Consider the following 22,643-nt stretch of genomic DNA (forward strand, 5'->3'; position numbering starts at 1 on the left):
TGCTTTATTCTCAATACGATAAGCATATTGAATGAGATCAAGGGTAAAATTGGTGATACAAAATACAATTATTGAATTTTACTGCTTAACTATTGAACAGTAATCAATAAATACTGTTGGGGCATGGTTATAGCTTATATATCAGCCTCTATACAATAAATCTGTATACACTAATAAAAATAACCTTACTCTAACACACACATCCATTTCATATGGTCCCAAGTGTTCGATTCTGTATGGAGATACCCCACATTCTTGCCAGAATCACAATTAGCAGTGCGAAAACCTCGAAAGATAAGGAGATAGTTGATAAAACTTACCAAGTAAGCGATCTAATGATTACAAATTTAAACTTTTCATTTTCCATCACAGTAAACTACCAACAATAAAACCATTGACAACCGTAGATAATTAATTCCCCTTAGTTTAGAACTCCTCAAAAATGAATATTCATAAATCATGGTACAGCTGAGATTAGATCAATATGCCCCTCTAAAGTGTGATACTAAACAGCAACTAATTTCAAATTTCTATCTTAAAATAAAATAAATCACAACATTCTGTAAATGCTAATCACTAAAATCTATATATAAATTACAAAAATACATATTGTTTTGCCTACTCATTTTGAAATAAGTAGTAAAACAATTAAACAAAAATAGTTGAGTTTAGAAGAAAAATGATCAATCCTTGTTTTAATGAATACAACAAGGTATATATTACATTGGCGCTCAAATAAGAACTTAGCGACTCTTCCTCTAGTACAAGTGATATCTTCAGATTACTTATGGGAAATTTTTTATACTTGTTTCTTATCTATGAAATAGTATACTCATGTTTTCATCAGTAATCAAATAACGTATTTACATGCTTCTAAATGACATTCATATTTATGAGATGTTAAACTTTTATTACATTGTTTACAATTATTTTTTGTTTTATTTAAATGTTTCACTGAATATTCGGAAGTAGATGTTTTTAATTTGCAAATTTTTTGTTGTTTATTGTGTATTTTCATATGCCTTGTCAATTTTGATGATTGAGCGCATGAATATGTGCATATATTACAATGATATGGTTTTTCACCTGTATGTATACGTCGATGTACAGTTAAATTACTGCAATTTCGAAATATTTTACCACAATATTCACATATATCACGTCTTAAATGAGCTATTAATTTGGATGATTGTTTTTTCATCCCAGTATTATTATTTTTATTAGTATGGTTAATTGGATTAATAAAATGTCGATTCAGATAAGAAGTTTTCTCTGAAATATCTTTAGAATTATAAGTTATATTGTATTGTTTCATAGACTTTTTATCTCTATTTAAACAATAAAATGAATTTTGATTTAAAGATAATTCATAGGATATAACACTTTCATTTATTGAATTATTCTGATGATTATTTTCATCCAATATAGTTAATTGATTAAGATCAACATTAGAAAATGGTTCAACTTGTACTAACTGATCCTTTCCATCATGAATTAATTGATTGTTTATATATTTAGGTGATATGAAATAATTGGATGTGATTGTTTCCATTTCATCAATCTTCTTATGATAAGAATAAAATAAATTTTTATATATAAAATTAAATAGATTGAAATAATTTGTAAAATTTTTAGAATATTTATACAAATCAGTATGAATTAATTTATGATTTACATTAGATTGTTTTAATGATGAATCAATTTGCTGTTGTTGTTGTTCAATGTTAAATATTGTTCCTGGAATATTTTCATGATTTCTATGTTCAATCGTAAATTGATCTGAATTGATTTTATGAATATTTTCTAAATGATTTAATAATTGATATGGAGATTGTTGAATAGTTTTACATAATAAACATGGAAGTATTATAGAATCATTATGATTTGAATTATCTAAGGAAATGAAGAAAAGGAATTATTAAATAAAGTTCGATGTTCATTCTTAATATTGAACGATTAAGTCTTATTTCAAATGTGATCTTTAGTTAGATAGTTAGTTAATATATATTGTTTATAAATAGTGGTTGAAACTATAATTTATGAACGGCCTTTGAGCGACGCTAAAGTGGCCTTGAGAATGTCCACCTACTTAGTTACTTACGTTCGTTACTCCTAATGGACCATAGGCCAAAGACCAGCATTCTCCAACCCACTCTGTCCTCAGCCTTCTTTTCTAGTTCCATCCAATTCTTGTTCATTTTTCTCATGTCTATTTCCATTTCCCAGCGTAATGTGTTCTTCGGTTTTCCTCTTTTTCTTTGGCCTTGAGGATTCCATGTGAGGGCTTGTCTTGTGACGCAGTTGGGTGCTTTACTCAATGTGTGTCCTATCCACTTCCAGCGCTTCTTCCTGATTTCTTCCTCCGCTGGGATCTGGTGTGTCGTCTCTCACAATAGGATGTTGCTGATAGTATCTGGCCGACGGATCCGAAGTATTTTGCGTAGAAAGCTGTTACCAAACACTTGTATCTTCTAGATGATGGCTTTCGTAGTTCTCCAGGTTTATGCCCCATACAGTAGAACTGTCTTGACATTTGTATTGAAAATCCTGACCTTGGTGTTGGTTGACAGTTGCTTTGAATTCCAGATGTTCCTCAGTTGTAAATATGCTGCTCTTGCTTTACCGATCCGCGCCTTCACATCTGCATCAGATCCACCCTGTTCAGCAACGACGCTGCCCAAATATGTAAAGGTTTTCACATCTTCCAAATCTTCTCCGTTAATTGTGACTGGATTGGTGCATGATGTGTTGTATTGGAGAATCCTGCTTTTCCCTTTGTGTATATTGAGACCTACTGCTGCTGAGGTTGCTGCTACACTGGCCGTCTTTTCCTGCATTTGTTGTTGCGTTTGGGATAGAAGGGCCAGATCATCTGCGAAGTCCAGATCGTCCAACTACATCCTAGATGTCCATTGTATCCCGTGCTTCCCTTCAGACGTTGACGTCTTCATGATCCAGTCGATCACCAGGAGAAAGAGAAAGGGTGAGAGTAACCAACCTTGCCTAACACCGGCCCTTATTTCGAACGAGTTTGTCAACTGTCCTCCATGCACAATTTTGCAGTGTAATCCATCATATGAACTCTGTATGATATTGACTATCTTCTGAGGCACACCGTAGTGTCGAAGAAGCTTCTATAGTGTTGTTCTGTCCACGCTATCCACCTACTTACTAGGACCAAATGAGAGTTATGAACTTATATGAAGAATAAGGAATATGATTTATAGTCGAACGTTAGGGTTAGAGTTTTCATCACGAACTTATACCAGTTAAAATGTCAAAATTCTCTTTAACCAAATGGATTAATGAATTTCGCACCCAAATCCAAAACCTGTTAGCCTAAATCTGATTTATTCGTCCACAAATTATAGTCCCGCCAAATAATCCTGTTTTTATTTTATTAGTTGTTTATTCAAGAATATTCTTATATATATTCGACCTATAAAATATTCACATTCATTAACATATGAACATCTCTTATCATCTTTCCATACTTATTACTCTTTTCACTAACGTTCATTGATGAGAACTTTTCCGAAATAAACTTTATTAGGAATTTCATAGTTTTTCCCATTTATAAGTTCTATTAAAACAAGAAAAATTAATGAAGCAGATTAACATCATTATATTTCATGGTTTCTTATTAATTGTTGACAACCCAAACATAATAGTATTAATCATTAAAAATCAGTTTGTACAAGGATGCATTATTTTCTAAAACTTTTGTTCAGTAGTAAAATAACTTTCCGTCATGACTAGGGATCAGTTGAAAATTCATTGAAAACTATGAGTTGTGAAATAGATGTTTGACCTAGTTAGGGTCCTTTCGATTATTGTAATCAGAGGTTGAAAACTGTGAGCGACATGGTTCAGAATCGGTTAAAATGGTTTAGATGCATTCATTATCTATCTTTCTATAGATATTGGGTTTTAAATTGTCTCATACTTTACTATTTCACAAATTCATTTTTCCATATTAAGCCATATTTGTTTATCTATTTTTGTCTACTAATACAGATTCTATTACTACCTCTACCACTTTAAAACTTGTTCTGATAATTGTATCTCTCAAGCCTAGTGTGGTATGGCAACTCGAACTGATGTATGTACGTGTTAAGTTCTACGCTGCTTACGACTGGCTGAATGACTGGTCCTGGTATGAGATAGATGAATATTGTCTACCCATGGCAATACATAAAATCAAACATAATACCTTTAAACTTTGTGATGTAAACAACAACTTGAGGTCATTTATACATACTCTAATACTTGTTCAATTTTAAATATACCATGAAATTCATCTGTTCTTTGTGGTACATGAAGTTTCTGGACTTGATCATATATAAGGGCACACATTGTTGGGGAATCCTATACTAGAATAAAGAACCACTCTCAATTTTCAGTTTTCATTTGACTGATGAAAGTTCCTTGATTATCCCAACTGGTGGTTTGTTTTCATAAACCCTAGTAAAAATATGCACGTTGATGTAACATTTATTCAAAACATGTGCAATTTTTACATAAATCCTACTTAACATGTATTGGCTTAGCTTCGTTAACCAATCACCTTGATAACCGTTATTATATAAATCTCAGCGGTGTTTGAATTCAGAAGGCAATAAGAGGCGGCGACTACAGTTTATTATCGGATTGCACGGATAGCAAAGCTAGAAGGACATCGAGTGTATTTGAAGCAGAAAGACTAATATGTGCGGACGAGCAAATACAGAGGCAAATTTTTAGTCAAATCGAATCAAGGCGCAGCTAGGTAAGGCAAAGTCTAATCATAGGATTCGAGTACATATATACATTGGGAAGAGAATGACATATCGAACGATATTTAAGATAATAACATTTTAGCTAGAGATATGTGAGTATGCTGTCACATGTGATCAAGCGTACACGTTTATACAGACAAGATAGTGATCACAATAGTACAAAGAAATATGCGAATTGTTACTGTTCGAATAACCTCTGTTAAGTAAATTAATAAAAGGGTTTAACAAAAATTAACCTTAATCGAATTTGATTATAGAAGAGTTGCTATAATCACAGAATAACATCTACGCTCACAAAATGTGATTCGCATCAAATTTGAAGACTTTCTGTTGTTTGTTCACAAGATCAAGCTAACCGTGTTCTGTTAACACACTAGATTCATTCACATATAGTTTATTGTTGTTAAGCAGTTAGACCAATGAATTATTAATTAGATGAAGTTCTCACTGATCCTGAAACACAAAAGTGAATAATCAGACACCATAAACCTACTACCATCTAGGTACTGGATTCAATGAATGAACCAAATCAGTCTTTAATAAAAACAATTGACAGTTGCATGGATTTTTGACATAATATTATCTATAGTCAGATAGTTGTTACCTTAAATAGACTGATTTACATAAATAAAATTCACATTTCGCTATAGTTAATTTTATAACCAGTGAAAAATTTATGGTAGATTTTGATAAAATGAGTAGATTGCACATACAAAGACATTGTAATTCATTTATTTACAAAGGGTTAACACAGTCAACCATAACACTAGTATGTAACTTAATTAATCTTCACATAACACTCATTTACATGAGAAATTTCACTAAACTTTTGTTGGTTCCTACTGTGGCGTGTGCTACTTATATTGATATAAGTAGTATATGACGCGAGTTAAAGAATGGAATGTCTGGCAGCAGAAGATGGGGGAAGAGCGGGAACAAAATACAACTTGTAAGAAAACGCATGAAAAATGAAATGTGAGACAATGGATTGGTGATAACAACAGCAACAATCCGGTTTGATATGTTGGAATGATATTTTGCAAATTAATGATTTACTATATGGTTTTTCTATTTTACCGAGTAACTCTGTAATTCTGTGTTAGATACATTCGATTGTCCCCACCCGTATTCTGTTCACTACACTACTTTACATATATCGGTTGACTGAAGTCAATTAAATGAACAATTGTAAATATTTAACTTAAAAATTAATAATTAGCAGACTTTAAGGAGAATTTCAACGAAAATACCATAATAATGACTTAGATGTGTACATAGAAATTTCGAACTGTAAATGTTGACCGGGATATAAATCTTAGCAATATTCTGTGTTCTATTTAATTTACCAACCAGTGTGAAAAACAATTAAAAGATTTTCTTTAGAGTTTTCATCTAGGTCAACCTTGTATTGTAATTATATATCATTTAAAATAATTGCCATTCATTTATGTAAATTCAACCATTGACAATACATGAAATAAATATTTTTCAGTTATAACACATTCTTAACTATGTGTTGAGTAACAATATAAGATTATCATTTTGGAATTGTAAATATTGTTGAATTTCATTGCAATCATGGATTGATTAATGTTAGACTACACTTGAAAACCTGGAAGAACCGGACGACCGTTTTTTTCCTAGTATGTGACTCCTCAGCAGTGTGTATTCACGATCAACAATCTCTATAAACTCAAACTGGAGATTACCATGTGCTCATTAGTGACTAACTTCGAGAGGTAACTCTCGGAGTTCTAGTGAGAAGCCGTAACCACTGGAGTCCAACAGTGTCAGGTGTGAAGTAGTTACCCACCGAAGACAGTGGAAGATGGCTGCTCAATATCGTGAATTGGTTAAAGTTAGACATTAACATCATTGGATGCTGACCCAGTGGTCTAGAGGTTAAACATCCGCGTGAGACCAAAGGTCCTGAGTTCGAGTCTCGTACTAGGACGGAACGGCTGTTCAGTGCTTCCAGGTTCTCAATAGTGGTCTAATATTAATCGGTTCATAATTCCAATGAAATATAAGATTAGTTTAAGTTATTTGGTTTGATTAAAATATGAAATATATTTCAGTACTCTAACAAAAGTTTCAAGAATTTGACTTGAAATGTCATATTTTTTCTCGATTGTGGTTAATAACATCAATGAAGTCGGTGTACAGAAGTTTAAATCTATGTATAACTGAGAGGTTGAAAGTTAGGTGCCACAACCTCTATACCAACATTTCAACGTGAATGGTTACACAGGTTATCATGTTTTTCGACTTTCAGAACTCCTTATTTTTGTGTTCATTACCGACCTCACCAAAGATCCAAACTTAAAACTTTCATAATTTGAGCCCACCCTAAGACGATATAGATGTTAATCACTGAATAGATTTAAATAGTTATTTCAACAAAACCAGTTCGTGGTGTAAATCATCTTCAAACTGTAAACAATCTATCCAAACCTCTCTTGATATTAACAACATGTTTTGATATTAGGTGGAAGTTGTCAGTAAGAAATCCTGCTTGAACTAGGTAACGTGCTAATCGCCATTCATCAGCAAATTTTACTTGAAATCCTTGTTGAACTCAAATTTCAATCAGTACTAAGAACTAAGCAATCACTATATTGACCATCATTTAGTGATGAGTCAACGTAAATATCTCAGTTCTACAAGAGACATTTTAAATAAATAACATGTTCATTTGTTAGAGGATATTTTCATTACTACACATAACCTACTATCGATAGTGTGTATTCCATTATTATTACAAATTGCCAAAAATTATTGTTAATAGATAAGATGAACAATTGTGAAATAATTCATTTTTAAAAAAGCAACCATTAATATTAACCGTCTAAGTGAAGACCCCCTGCCAGTAATGATACTGTCACCGATTATTTTGTCCGTATATTGTTCCAACGAACAGTTAAAACAATAATTATAATCGAAAATTAATATTTAATATATGACAAAAATATTATCCCCCATTCTATCTCTCATACTCTTTAATACAGGGATAAACGCACACATATAAGTTCACACACACGCACACCTACTGACGGCGTGGAAAAATAAATTCTTCATATGGATGATCATCAACTGTAAAATCAAAAAAACATTTTCATACATCGTGTTAACAGCATATCTAGAAAATATACTGACAGCTTGACACAATTAAAACCACTTTTTAACAGAATATTGTTAAACAAAGATAAAAAGTTATTTTCACAACTATTTTTGTTTTCAAAAAAAGAAACTCAAATTTGTTATTACTGTCCCATTATTCTTTTGTTTATACAAAGACCTATGACCAATCTGTGGACAGGGTATTCAATAATTTGTATGTATGTATGTATTTCTCTAATAGAATGGTATCTAAACTATATATTTATTTTTGTAAATTAAAGGCAAAATACTAAGTTACAATGAAGATTGACCATAAAATCTAGTTATTTTAACATATTAATATAGATGCATCAGTAATTGATTGAAAATGGCGTCAAAAAATGGTTGGTTATCTTTAGTTAGTTAAAACAATGTCAAGTTTATTTTTTTCCTATATTTTTTTTTACTAGAAATCATGACATGCTGACAGTAAAAGTGAAAAATGAAAGAAAATAACATTGATTATTGTATAGTTAACAATTAATCTAAATAAATTTGAATATAACTCTTTATGCTATGAACTAAAACAGGGTGATGTTACTATTTAAACCTCTCTCAGATACATACACACTATATATATATATATATATATATATATATATATATATATATATATATATATAATTTTTGAAGATTTTATTAAGTATGAGGATAGTTTCCATCATGAACTTAGAGTAAATATATAACCGGCATAAACCAGTGGATGGTAAATAACAGTTTAATCATAGTTTGAAATTCTTTAGCAATGAGCACTAATAAAATCCAATAATCGAATACTTAGGTCTTATAACAAATATGATTAGAAATATGATCTTTCACATTTTGAATTTCGACCAATTTTTGATATTATTTAACATTAAGTTGGTATCTCATTTTCAATCTTTATGATTTCTTTTTAAGCTACTGATTACTTTTAAAACAGAATAAGTATTGTGCAATTCTGGGTAACCACAAATGGTGCAGAAATAATTTGTAACATCGTGATTAGAAGTAGTCGATAGGAAACCCTGGACCTAGGTTTCGTGCTATTTTGCATTCGTCAGTAAGGTGAACGTGTGGTCTTGAGGGAACTGATGCTCTTTGGCAGACTCGATCACATGTCATCATCGAGCTATCGAGGCCGTGGCTGACTTCCTGAAGAACTGAGTTATATTTATAATTTGTTGGTCACTCACTGATTACTAAGAAGGACCTGACACACATAATATTGGTCATTACCCAGTGATCAATCAGTCGTAAAAATAACTGTAGTTCTTTCTGTTTTCCAATGACTTGTCTATCTGATATCAATATATGATATAAAAAGTATTTTTTTTAATAATATTCTGTTAACCTATTTACGTTTCCCTTTTTGAAAATATAGCTATCGGCATACGGTTGTAGAGATTGCTGAATTTTGTCGAAATCATAAACCAATCTAAGTTAATCATTGAAGACCTGAAAGTACCGGATTGCCGTTTCGTCCTAGTATGGGACTTCTCGGCAGTGCGCATCTAAGACCCTGCAACCGGTAATCAAACCTAGATACTTTTTGATTATGACCATCTAATGTTAATAATTTATTTTACTCGTTGATTACTTTCTGATATAAATAACTGTTTTGATTCACTAATGGTGTCTGACGTTAGGTGATCAAGTTTTCGGTCGTCTTAAGTTCATTCAATTTGAGTTGATGGATTTGTTTCATTAACAAATTATCAATCACTTATCAGTATTTTATAAATTCATTACATAATCTGAAATTACTATTTTACAATTCATACAGGTAGAAGACAATTTAAACAATTACCGTAGTTAAATTAGTAATAATAAAGAATATCATTAAATTGTCTATATGAATAAATACAGTTATGTATAAAATAAAAAGATTTCATATTTGTGCAAATTCCTGTTTAGTTCTTAATGACATTCGTTTTTGTGAAATTAAAAGAAGGTGAACTTAACAGACGGATATATTTGTACACATAAACAAATATGACAAACAAAAAATATATTTTAATAGTTGAATTCATGAGTCGATATAAGCTAGACCACCACAGGTAACCTGGAAATACTATACGACCATTTCGTTCTAGTATGAGACTCATCAACAGTGCTCTTCCATGACCCCGTACGCAGTATTCGAACTCAAGTCGTTCTATTTCGCGCGCGAACGCTTAACTTCTAAACCACTGAGTCAGCATTCAACAGTATTGATTTCTAACTTCTATCGATTCATAAATGGTTGCGCAACCATTTAGTGCTTCCACGTTTTCAATGGTGGTCTAGCTTATATTGACTCATGAATCTAATCATTAAAATTACTACAATCATCGCAATCTCCATTCTGATCATTAAAAAATATATATTTCACAAGCTCTAATTCACGTATTGTATAACATATTGTTCTGTGTGCTACTCAATTCGTATTAGATCAACTATTCAAATGTTTAATGTATAAAATGTATGTTAATTGTGTTATAAACATTAAACAATGACTCATAGTTGTTCAAGGTCACATAATTTTTATCACATGAGTGTTATGTTTTGATAAGTGTATCAAATGGAATTGAGTTTAATCATAATATTACCAAAACATACGTAACTTTTTTTTAAAGGATTAGATACATAAAATCTTAACAATTGAATAACATGCGTGTGTGTGCGTGTGTTTAAAACACTTAATTGATAAAATGAACCGAAATTATCACGAGTGTATATTGGATGCATACTGATGGCGAAATTTGTGTGTATGTGTGTGTGAGGGGGATAAAAAAGCCTAATATAATTCATTTCATTTTTAGATATTTCCAGAAGATGAATTCAGTAGGCATACAATTAGAAATTGAAAGAATAATGATATGGTATAATATATTTTTGAAATGATTCAATGGCCATCGTATTTAAGATCCTTAAATGGGAATTTTCTTATTTTATCTTTACAAGTGTTTGCTAAGATTAATTATTTGATAAATATATTGAGTAAAGATTGTAAAAACAAAGGTTTGATAAAGAAAGTGAACGGCTCAATATTGACCCATTCAGTACAAACCGGTCATAGTACCAGTATAAACCAATCTTTTTCAATTATTTATAAGGTCAGTAATTTTTTGCCAAAACTGGTCAGACTTAAAGTTCTTCAAACGGCTGAAGCAGTAGTCAACCGGATGAAGAAACCGGAGCTATGCATACAGAAGAAATATATTCAACCAGTCCTCCTCCCCTGGCCAACATCAAGGCCAATTAATCGATCGTAATCTTAACTATTGAATGACCCAATTTGACTACGACCTTTCGCAGTCAATTGTAATTGTCTCTGTTATCTTTATTCATAAATCTTTGTATTATCATTATTATTATTTGTATTATCTGTTAAACATCATTAATCTCCCCTATACATGATTCATTCACTTCGCATTCATCCCTCCGTATTACGTCTTACTTATTTGATCGAATTGTAATTGCACTATTACTTCTCTCTCACCTTATTTGACCCATATTTATTCTGATCATGGATCTTAAAATTTCACTTAACATAAACGCAGATTCAAGTTAACATTCTACATGAGTCATATTAACATTAACAATTTTATCAGAATGGGTTTTGTGGAGATTTTTTTTAGAAATTTCACTGGTTGGAATCATGAGTCAATTGAAGCTAGACCACCATGGAAAACCTAGAAGCAATCCTGCGGGGTGCGGGATCATGGATGTGCACTGACGAGGAGTCCCATACCAGGACGAAACGGCCGTCCAGTGCTTCCAGGTTTTCCATGGTAATCTAGCTTCAATTGACTCATGATTTCAACCAGTGAAATTAACAATTTTATTGTATTTTGTTTATCATATTCCTAAGTTCACATGTATTAAACGATGTACTTTGCCCTTAACTTGGCCATTTTTCGGATTATTAATTTGGATATATAATTGTAGAGCCTGAAGAGAATTAATCGAAAAGAATATTCTTCGTTCAAATACTAGTTTTTTAATATGACGGGGATCTTTAAACGATTAAAAAAAGATGTTTATCACTTAATTTTAGAGTATAAAACTAGAAAAATTACAAATAAACACTTATGAACAGATTCAATACATCGTTCTCTTTCTTACAGTTTGATTATTCAAATGATAATTATTCCTGAAAATGATCTTTATGTTAATCAACTTCGTTTAAACCTGTAGTGGATGGGTCCTATGTCGAGCCCACATAGGTTATTCTAGCCCCTGGACAAACCAATTTATCAATTCTTCTCAAGTTATATTTTGATCTTGTTAATTATTCACTTATCAACCTTGACTGTTTTTATGTAAGCGTATGTGTGTGCATTTCTTATCTTAATCATCATCACTTATTTCTGTCTTACTATATATATATATATATATATATTCACTCTGGGTTAAATTGAGTTGGTTCACTCGACTTCTCCATTACGCAAAATTTCGCTTCACTCTCTTCACTTAGTTCCTTTGATTATCCATCCAGATCAAAGAGTGTACAAAAAATACATATTCAAAAATCCATTCTCCTATTTGACTTATTTAACTCCATTATTCACTAACGCCATTCAAGTCGACGATTATATACGAGGATTGGCAACATATATATGTTTCAACAGGAATCATTCAATAACAATCATTCATACGATCTAATCGGAATCAGATTCATGGCTACAAAAAACTACCAAGTAATCAAATGTATTGCTACCTAATGAGTTTGGAAATATTATCATAATGATATTAATAAATAAAGAAATATGGTTTTAAAACATTTAAACTAATCTATTGTGTCATTGAGAATTTAGTGTCATTTTGATATTTGAAACCTCGGATCATCTTTATTATCCAGTCTTTTTTACGCTCTTTCATAGACTTATATATTGATTTGAACAACTGTAAGTACGAACCTACAGCTTGAGTCAATGATTTCGTCGAGAATAAAATTTTCTTCGCTGAATTCTCTTTGTTTTAAATTTTTATTTATTATAATATCATTATGACCATTTACTTGAAGATGTATGTCCCAAAATTCTTTTTCGAATCTAATGTAACTGAACAAGACATTGACGTGGTCAACTGTTATGTGGTTTATGGAGATTTCATTAACATAAAGGCTGATTATCATATCTTTATTATGGAGTCAATCATAAGCAAAGTATGTGTATCACTTTAAGACATATCAGAGTAGTAGAAGTAACAACAGTATTAACGTTAGTAGAAAAGACTAAACATAAACTATCTGGTTCAAGAAGAAAGAACTCAGGATGATAATCAGTTAGTAATTTGGAATCAAGCGGTTTTGAGTGGTTCCAAACAAGGACTAAATACCTATCCGTTAGTTTATAATTTCCAACGTTCAACTAGTTGATATAACCTCAAACCGGAATCGAACCTCGGACTTTTAGATCAATATAGTAAATACATTATCATTGAGACAAATGATTTAAAATTCAATTGTTCACATTTCAAATTCAGACCCATAGGTACTGGATGTGATCCAATGCACGATAGTGAATAAAGACTACCTATTCATTGCTCACTATTTTGCAGTTTTCCTTTACACAACCATTCTTTATAATATTAATAATAATAATAATAATAATAATAATAATAAGGTTACTTCTTACCAGGATATATTCTATTAATATATTGTTCATTTGCATTATGTTCCATTTTTGAATAAAACAATGATGTTGTATGCTCATCACTTAATTGACTCTCATGACGATTGTGATGATGATGATTCATTGTTAAATCAATTGGTTGATTATTATTATTATTAGACTGATTGACATATTCAGGATTCTTTTGTATTGATAATTCATTAAAAATGTTTTTCTCTTTAATTGTTTTCTGAATATCTATAAAGTAGTGGAAGAAAAAAAAAGAAGGAAGAAAGAATGTGCAAAGATTGATACTATATACAAAGAACAATAATAAGTCTATAAAATGATTTTCATACCAGCTATAAAGCTAAATGATGAGTGTTGGTTGAATAACTATGTGAATTTCACTAACGATGATGATGTAATTAGAGAAATTAATTTACACTTATTGAAAGTTAAAACGAATGTATGCTGATCTGTGACATTCTTGTCTTTGTCTTAATTATGGAATGTAAAGTTCACAAAGTTGAAGTACAAGCAATAAATACTGACTTCTTTAAGCTGAAGATGTATGACTGCATTTTTTCCCTAAAGATTTCTCATATATATTGGGGAAGCCTCTTAAGTACCTGTAACAATAAAGAACTCTCATTTTTAAAACATTAAGCATTCCGTTTACTAGAAAACTTTCATTTTTAGCATAAACAAAATAATAATTCAAGTAGTATTGTCATCTACACATCGTATCCTTGTTAATGTTATACCATTCACTACTTGTTGAACTTGGAAGTGAATGGGAAAAGTATAAGAGTTGATCAGTTTGTGGAATAGAATTTAGTGACCTAATGAATTTTTTGAATATAGACCTATGACGATCATACTACAGTTTTCTGTAATATTTCTTAATAACATTTTGATATACTTTCAAACTCAATGGTCTCGTACTCGTCAAAAGACTTAAAAGTTTTGACTATAATCCAGTGTGTACGCTTTAGACTCAATGCTTTATAATCCCATAAGTTGAAATACCTCTTCAATCTTATCTAAATTTTATTTCTTCCATTGATAATGACAGTCTGTCATGGATTTTTTTCCAAATCTAATGTATAATATTTATGTGTCGTAAAATACAATCAATGGTTTAAATCATTTACCATTTACAGCATATTTATGTATAAATAAATAATTGTGTGCGTGTTCGCACTAAAATACCTCAAATTAATCAACTTAACCACAAAGCAGATAGACCAATATAAAAAATTACCAGAGACATAATATGCCACTGGAATGATTGACAAGTTAACATAATGATAAATTGGGAAAGCCACAGATGTTTATATTTTTATGTGCCTGTGAGATAGAGAGTTATGATGGATGAGGATTATGAGACTAATGTTTAAAAAAAATAGATAGTCGAACTTAATAAAATACATAATTAGCTTATTTGTAAACTTTCTAAGACATTAAATAGTTTTTTGTTTGTGTTTCATGACTGTCATAATTGTGATCTGTGCCTTTGTTAAGGTTAAAGATTCATTTCATAAGGATGGCAGAATCACAATTAATTCATGAAAAATAAATAATAGTAGACAAAAGCTATCGTTCGGTATTAAAAAAAACACATCCAAGAAAGACTTCTTTCAGCTAAAAAGCTCATCTGATGATCATAAAGTCTGTTGTAGAAAACTACAGTAGAATACTCACTGGCTTCTATTCTCAGTTAAGTTGGATAACGTCCCAAGTCACTTGGTTGTATAATCATTAGGACAATAAAATCGAAATCATGATGGCCCAAAATGTACCATTCCTGTGTTCCTGTTTTTATATCACGAATTTATAGACTAAACTAATCACCTCTTCAGTTTTTTTATCCAGGCCCAAGTAATAAATGGTGTGGAAACCACTGGAATGTCTAATAAAGCATGATTAGTTCTAAATCATTCAATGAAAACTCTTAATTTCAATAAATGACTAGATTTAATCAAGAATAAATAGTTGATAGTTCATCATACGCAATAAATGTTAAAATGGTACATGTTGGTCACTATTTGTAAGAGTTATATTCAGTCGATATCAATATGCAACTTCTTGTAGGACGAAGAGAGTTCTGCCAGTTTAATCAATCTCACAAATCGGTGATAATAACAAAGACAGCTAAATTGATAGCTTTGTTCACGGGCTGAATATGTATTAAGAAATCAGAACTACTTTTTACCTACGTACAAAATATCCATCTAAAATGTTATGACTAAGAATTATGCACCAATTTGTATAAACGAGTGAAGATGTAGATCACAAAATAAAATTATATTTACTCACTATCATTAATTATAACAGAGAGGTTAAGTGTTCGTGTGAGAGACAGAAGGTTCGATTCCCGGGTGCAAGGTCGCGAACATTCAATGCTTTCACCATTTTAATGGCTGTCTAACTTGGACTGATTCGTAACTTCAGTGTAATTTAACAAAAATATTACATTTCAATGAATAGAATGATTATCAAAATCTCTTTTAAGGTACTATATATTTAAAGATAAATTACACTTACCTGTATTGGCTTTTTCAAAATTTTCAACTGGATATAATGTTGAACCACTCATTGAAGAATGCATTGATAATGATTGACTTGTTGGTGCGACCGTCTCAACTTTGAATAAATTCGATGACATATTTAATAGATCCCATTTCCATGAATCATTATTCAAATCACTAAAACATATATCCTGACAGTGAGTGAAATTTGACTCTCGATAATAATTTAATGGATTATTATTATTATTATTCATCGTTGAAAATAACATTCCATGTGTTGATTACTGATTTCATACATATAATCTGCATAAAAATTAAGAGGAGAAAAAAAGGAATGAAAATCATTCGTTGCAATAAAGAAACAAGACAACAGACACCGTGTAACATTTATTCATTCAACTTGAATGTTAACTGAACCATTTCAAATTATTGGTCACCTTTACTATAATAATATTAATAGTAGTAATCAAATGTTCATTTCACTACATATAATACTGTTATTTATGAATATACAAGCGTTATGTTGTATGTACTGGTGTACTTCTAAAAAAAAACTATAAATTATGCCTATATTAATGCAAATTAAATTTTCAATGTTCCATAAAGTCCAATTATAGTCTAAAATGTTTGTCACATAAGTTTATCTGTATAGACATAGTAAAATTCATCAATATAAATGGCTATATTCATACAAATCTTGGTAAATTTGTATGGACATTTGTTGAAACTTAAAGAAAGGGAGAAATTATATATAAAATTCTCTTGTATTTACGATGATTTCAGTAACTGAACTTTAAATAATTCCAACTTTTCAACATGTAATCAAGTCTAAGCTTGTTTAGGGAAATAATACAAAATAAAAATTGTCAAAAATAAATAAAGTCTGTAATAAAACTATACTAAACTCTTGTTTAATCATATTCAAATCTTGATATCGTTCATGGTAAGAATGTAAATCATTTGATATAACGGGGATCATTTTATATGACGGGGATCTTTAAACGATTAAAATCATTTAATGTTAAATGTAGTTTTAATGTGATACATAAAGGAGTGTGTGTATGTATGTATGTATGTATGTATGTATGTATGTATGTATGTATGTATGTATGTATGTATGTATGTATGTATGTATGTATGTATGTATGTATGTATGTATGTATGTATGTATGTATGTATGTATGTATGTATGTATGTATGTATGTATGTATGTATGTATGTATGTATGTATGTATGTATGTATGTGAGTCCATATATTCGTAAAAATTCAATGGATAAATAAATCATAACACGTGTTAATATAACTACTACTCATTAGTAACTCAAATATTAATAAGAAATCTACTGATTCCAGCGTATACACTGCGTGCCAAAGTAATGCACTCTTTCAACTTATTGTGATCATGCCCCATCTCCTTCATTTCTATTTTCTATATTCCATAATCCACTGATCTTATTTCTCTATGACCATTTTTTTCATAATCACTAATTAGTTATTATTATAACAGTTATTCATTCGTTAAAGAGGAATAATATATATTTGTAAAATCTCAGCGAAAGAATTTGAAGTAATCCCAACGTTTCGCCTGGCAATCTGGTCCAAGCTTTTTCAAGGAAAATACCAGATTGCCAGGCGAAACGTTGGGATTACTTCAAATTCTTTCGCTGAGATTTTACAAATATATATTATTCCTCTTTAACGACTCACATTAACTCGGCGCCCAAATATTGTGAAACTATTCGTTCAAATTTAGACGAAAGTTCTTATTTAGTTAATCATTCGCTTTTCATATTTATCAAATGAACAATTATTTCTGTTTTGCAAATAATATCTTCATTTCAATACTATTTTTCATTATTATGTTTTGTACCACAAAATGATTTTAGCTAGACGACCACTGAAAACTTGAATGACTGTTTTGTCCTTGTATGGAATTTCTCAGTAATGGTTATACGTGACTCCCACCTGGGAGTCGAACAGAGGACATTTGGTCTTGCACGCAAATACTTAATCCCCAGACCACTGAGATGGCATCCAATAGCACTAATGTCAATCAATACATGATATTTTCCATTACCAATTACATATTTACATAACTTTCTATATTTAATGATAGCAAACAATTTATTCATTATTTCTTAATATTCGTCAAGGTCACAGTTATCTTTCATCTGTAATCTATTTTCACTTTGATCTGTTACATAATTTATTCCAATTATTGAGAATATTTTCAATCACTATTCTATTTGATACGGTATTCTTGCATTTTATTACAAACTTATGTATTCTTGCCAACCACCAATACGATCGTACAGCATGAGTACATGATGCGGTTGAAAATGGAAATATTTTTCGCTGAATTGTCTTTATTTCTTTTCAAAATGTTGATTAATTTGATAGGTTGAGAAAATTGGAATATTTAAAGATAATTTTTCTCTAATCGAATGAATTCATCCGAAAAAAATATTAAGAAACTAAGAATATTAGAAAAATATCGGTTTCAGAGTAGTATAGGATCTCCTGACAAGATGTGGATGTATGTATAGGTCATTGAAACCATCTACGTAATGTATAACAGTCAAAATAATTGACTATTTAAATTCTGTCATAAAATAAGAGTATCAATCGATGATTTCAGGTTTCTGGAAATCATTTTCTACGTAGTATTATAAAAAGAAGTACAAATTATTCCATTATTAAAATTGTAAACTGTTTGTTGATATTTCAGGTTCGAATCCACCAGGTAATATCAGTTCCCTCAAGATCCTAAGTGAGTCATGCTAACGAGTGGGAATCAGCTCAGAACTAAGTTTATGTAAGGTACTGTACCAACTACTTCCAAAAACCTAACATCTGTTAATGAACTTTAATCCAGTCTTTAAATGATGTCATTTTTTCCCGTGACCTTAAAGGTGCTAGTTTAAAATCTGTTTAAAGTAACAGGTGGATACTTGTAAAGTTTCTTTAAACTAGAAGAAGATATTAAGTTAATGCTACCATTATAGGCAACAGTCAAGTAACTAACGTGATATTTCAAAATAAATGAAAATTTCAGGGTAGACAAAAAAGATATCTTAATAATGAAATTAATTAACCTATGACATTAATGTCCATTGCTTAAGAATTAATTCACTGGAGTAACTGTCTAAATGAAAAACGGTTATCTCCCCCCCAAACCCTCATCCACTGCTACCACCAACACTATTGGAAAAGAAGAACAAGAAACATGTAACAAAATGGAAATAATGTAATTCGATTATTCATTCGTAATGTTTCTGTTCCGTTTCTGTTCACCTTTTTTTATAGTAGTTGTTGTTGTTATGATCAGTTTCCCTCAGTGTACTTAATGGAACATTAACATTTAGAATTAGGTTTCAACCTAATATCATTCAAATAAGACAATAACAAAAATAATTTGTATTGTTACTATTAATGTTAATATTGTTATTGTTATTATTATTATGGCTCTATCCAATATTATATGGTAACTGAGTGGTAATAATAACGGCAATATTGACCTCGACGTTGTCCATATGAAAGTAAATTATTATTATTATTCATTAACCTCTGATCTTACATTGGCTATATATCAGTGACACCTGCATATCCATAAGTGATTATTATTATTTTTTTATTAGCATGATGGAGTTTGTGAATATTGTGGAATTTTCTTAGTTTTAAATAGCAAACTGATCTTGAATGGACCAACGTTGAAACAAAAAAGCACTAGACAAATGTTTTTTACCCCGGCATCGGACTTCCCAACAGTGAGCATCAACGATTCCACTAGCAGTCGAGCCCAGGAACTTCGGTCTCGCATCCAAACTCTCAATTTCTTGACCACTGAGTCGAAATCCAGTGATATATATGTCTAACTTCAACCTATTCATGAAGGTCCTGTGCCCAATCATTGGTGGGGTGCGTACTACTGAAAAGTTCCATACTAGGAGGGAATGGCTGTCCAGTGTTCCAGGTCATCACTGAATGTCTAGCTAAAATCAGTTCATGATTTAAACTTTGAAAACTTTACAATCTCAATAAACCCCTTCATATTAATCTTATTTGATTATTATGATTAAACATAAGTACATTGATCATGGGGTTGTTTTTGTCTACTTCAAATAATTCTTTTTCAATATTGAGGATGTGTAAAGTTTTGTCGGATTTTTTTAAGATTTATACCACAAAGTGATTAAAATTACAAATATAAACAATTGGATGTCAATTCAGTGGCCCCTAAATGCTAAGCGTTTGCTATGAGACCTAAAAGTTATAGGTTTGATCTATTATGAGGTTTAAATGAAGAATACTTAGAAGCCTTATACCAGGACGAAACGGCTCCACAATAGTTCTTGGTTTTCAGCGATTGTCTAGCTAAAACCAATCGATAGTGCAGAGCAATAAAGTTTTTTATGTTTATGTTGAGAGAAGGCCTATATATACGCACACACAAAGTAAGATAAGTTAGTAATGACTCTAGTTTCTTTCGCATTATTGTACCGTTAAATTATTATATTAGACGAAGTAGTTTTAAAGATGAAGATTTCCTGTATACTTTAAGGATCATTTCGTCTAGTTTAAGAGTCATTGAAAATCAGTAACAGACGATTTTTCTTTATTTTTATACTTATATAACACTTTCGAAACTTCAAAAAGATTGAAACGGGAACTGAAAGCGTAACTTTCATTTCATATAGTAAACAGAAAACCAACAATACTTCTGCATGATTAGCTTCAAATTTAAAATTGTACACATTATAAACACCAATCAATTTTTGATCTAATAGAAATTATCTTTAATGATTTAAATTTGAATTCACGAGTCGATCTAAGCTAGACCACCATTGAAAATGTGGAAACACTGGACGGTTGTTTCGTCCTAGCATGGGACAAACCAGCTTCCAGCTGAAGAGGAAATTATAAAAAGACGTTTGAAGTGGACAGGATATACATTACGGAAATCGCGAAACTGCATCATTAGGCAAGCCCTAACCTGGAATCCTGGAGGGAAACGGAAAAGAGAAAGGCCAAAGAACACACTGAGCCAAGAATTGGAAGCAGACATGAAAAGGATGAATGGCAAGTGAAAACAACTGGAAATAATTGCCCAGGACAGGGTTGGATGGAGAGTGCTGTTTGGTGGCCTATGCTCCTCCACGAGGGGTAACAGGCGTAAGTAAGTAAGTAGGTTTCAAGTTAAAAGCCTTACTTCATTTAGGTCAGTTCCAATAACTAGACCTTATTGTTGGACTTCATGTTATTTATACCTTCAACCACATTATATAAATCTGTACTTAATAAGTGAGTTAGAACTTTTCACTTCAAGCAGAAATAATGACTATTGAATTTTAGAATTAATCTACAATCTGATTGTCTATACCAATAATTGTACTTGAATAATTGTATTCCAAACTGATCTATCACGTTTTCATAATGAAATATATTTACACGTGTATGAAAATTTTCATTGTGATTGTTTTTAGAGATGTTAGATACATGCAAACCTATTGAACATTAGAAGTAGTAATTAACAAACCATTCAACTATAAGAAGTGTTAACTTCTAAATAGTTCACTATATGACTGTACTAGAGGATTTTTACTGAGGGGAAATTTTCCTTTACTGGTGTCTAATAAGTTTGGTTTTCTTAATCATGTATCCTGTTCTGTTTAAAAAGTAGTTGCTATGATGAATGCAATACCATGAAAATATTTTCTTTATGAAAAAGTAATGCATAAATTTCATGTGCCTTTCTGTTTTATTTTAAAATCTTATGTGTATTAAAAAAAAAGACTATCCTGAACTATTCAAGCATTCAACTATACATTGTGATCGGTTATGCATGAACAAAACATTTCTTACTACTGTACATTATTATACTTATCATTTATACACATGGACAGAAAAACATATTTTTAGTAGTATTAATAGTAACGAAAGAATACTAGACATCTATCACATTATTTTCTATTTTTATAGTTTAATAAGTGTTCATGTGAGGGAGACAGTTGCTAGAATAAACTCTTTTCAACAATAAAAAGCAGCACTAAGTATTGGGCTTCAATTTTATTTTGTACTTTTTATTTCATCAATTCATCCCTTCTTTTTCGATTTATACTGTTGAATGCCCACTCTTTCTTAATATCATTGATATTACCATTATCTTGACACTTATTACTCATGTTTCTAGTCATCTCATTATGCTAATCTAAAATGGCAACTTGAATTGATGCATATTTGTTCTAGGCTCTATGTTGATTCTAACTGACGAAATAATCCCTTGATGTTTTTTGATAATGGAGTGTCCATGAAAATTGTTTTATCTGAATATAGTTCATATCACGGATAAACTTTACCTACATAAAAATTTAAGACTATGAAACACTGAACATTTGTTACCTAATATTATGTCCATAGTAGATACCCATAACCCAGGGATCAAATCTATCACCTTCTGGCTTTACAGGAAGCAAATTTCATTTAGATGAATGAGTTGAAAGTGAATGGTTTATATATCCAAGTTTAGTTCATTAATATAACATTTTAAATTTATCTAAAATTAATTGAGATGATTTTGTTTAAGTCAACATTT

General features: G+C 30.8%; 1 protein-coding gene across 1 annotated transcript; it reads right to left on the reverse strand.

The window, feature by feature from the left end:
- Positions 1-516: 516 nt before the first annotated feature.
- Positions 517-16,319, reverse strand: ZFP62_2 (Zinc finger protein 62; the record flags this gene model as incomplete). Its single annotated transcript, XM_051218848.1, has 4 exons — positions 517-1,893; positions 7,833-7,871; positions 13,541-13,774; positions 16,067-16,319. 4 exons carry the CDS (start codon positions 16,317-16,319, stop codon positions 851-853), a joined length of 1,569 nt encoding a protein of 522 aa, XP_051072367.1. The 3' UTR covers positions 517-850.
- Between the last annotated feature and the right edge of the window lie 6,324 nt (positions 16,320-22,643).

Source organism: Schistosoma haematobium, chromosome ZW (genome assembly GCF_000699445.3).
Source record: "Schistosoma haematobium chromosome ZW, whole genome shotgun sequence".
NCBI lineage: Eukaryota > Metazoa > Platyhelminthes > Trematoda > Strigeidida > Schistosomatidae > Schistosoma > Schistosoma haematobium.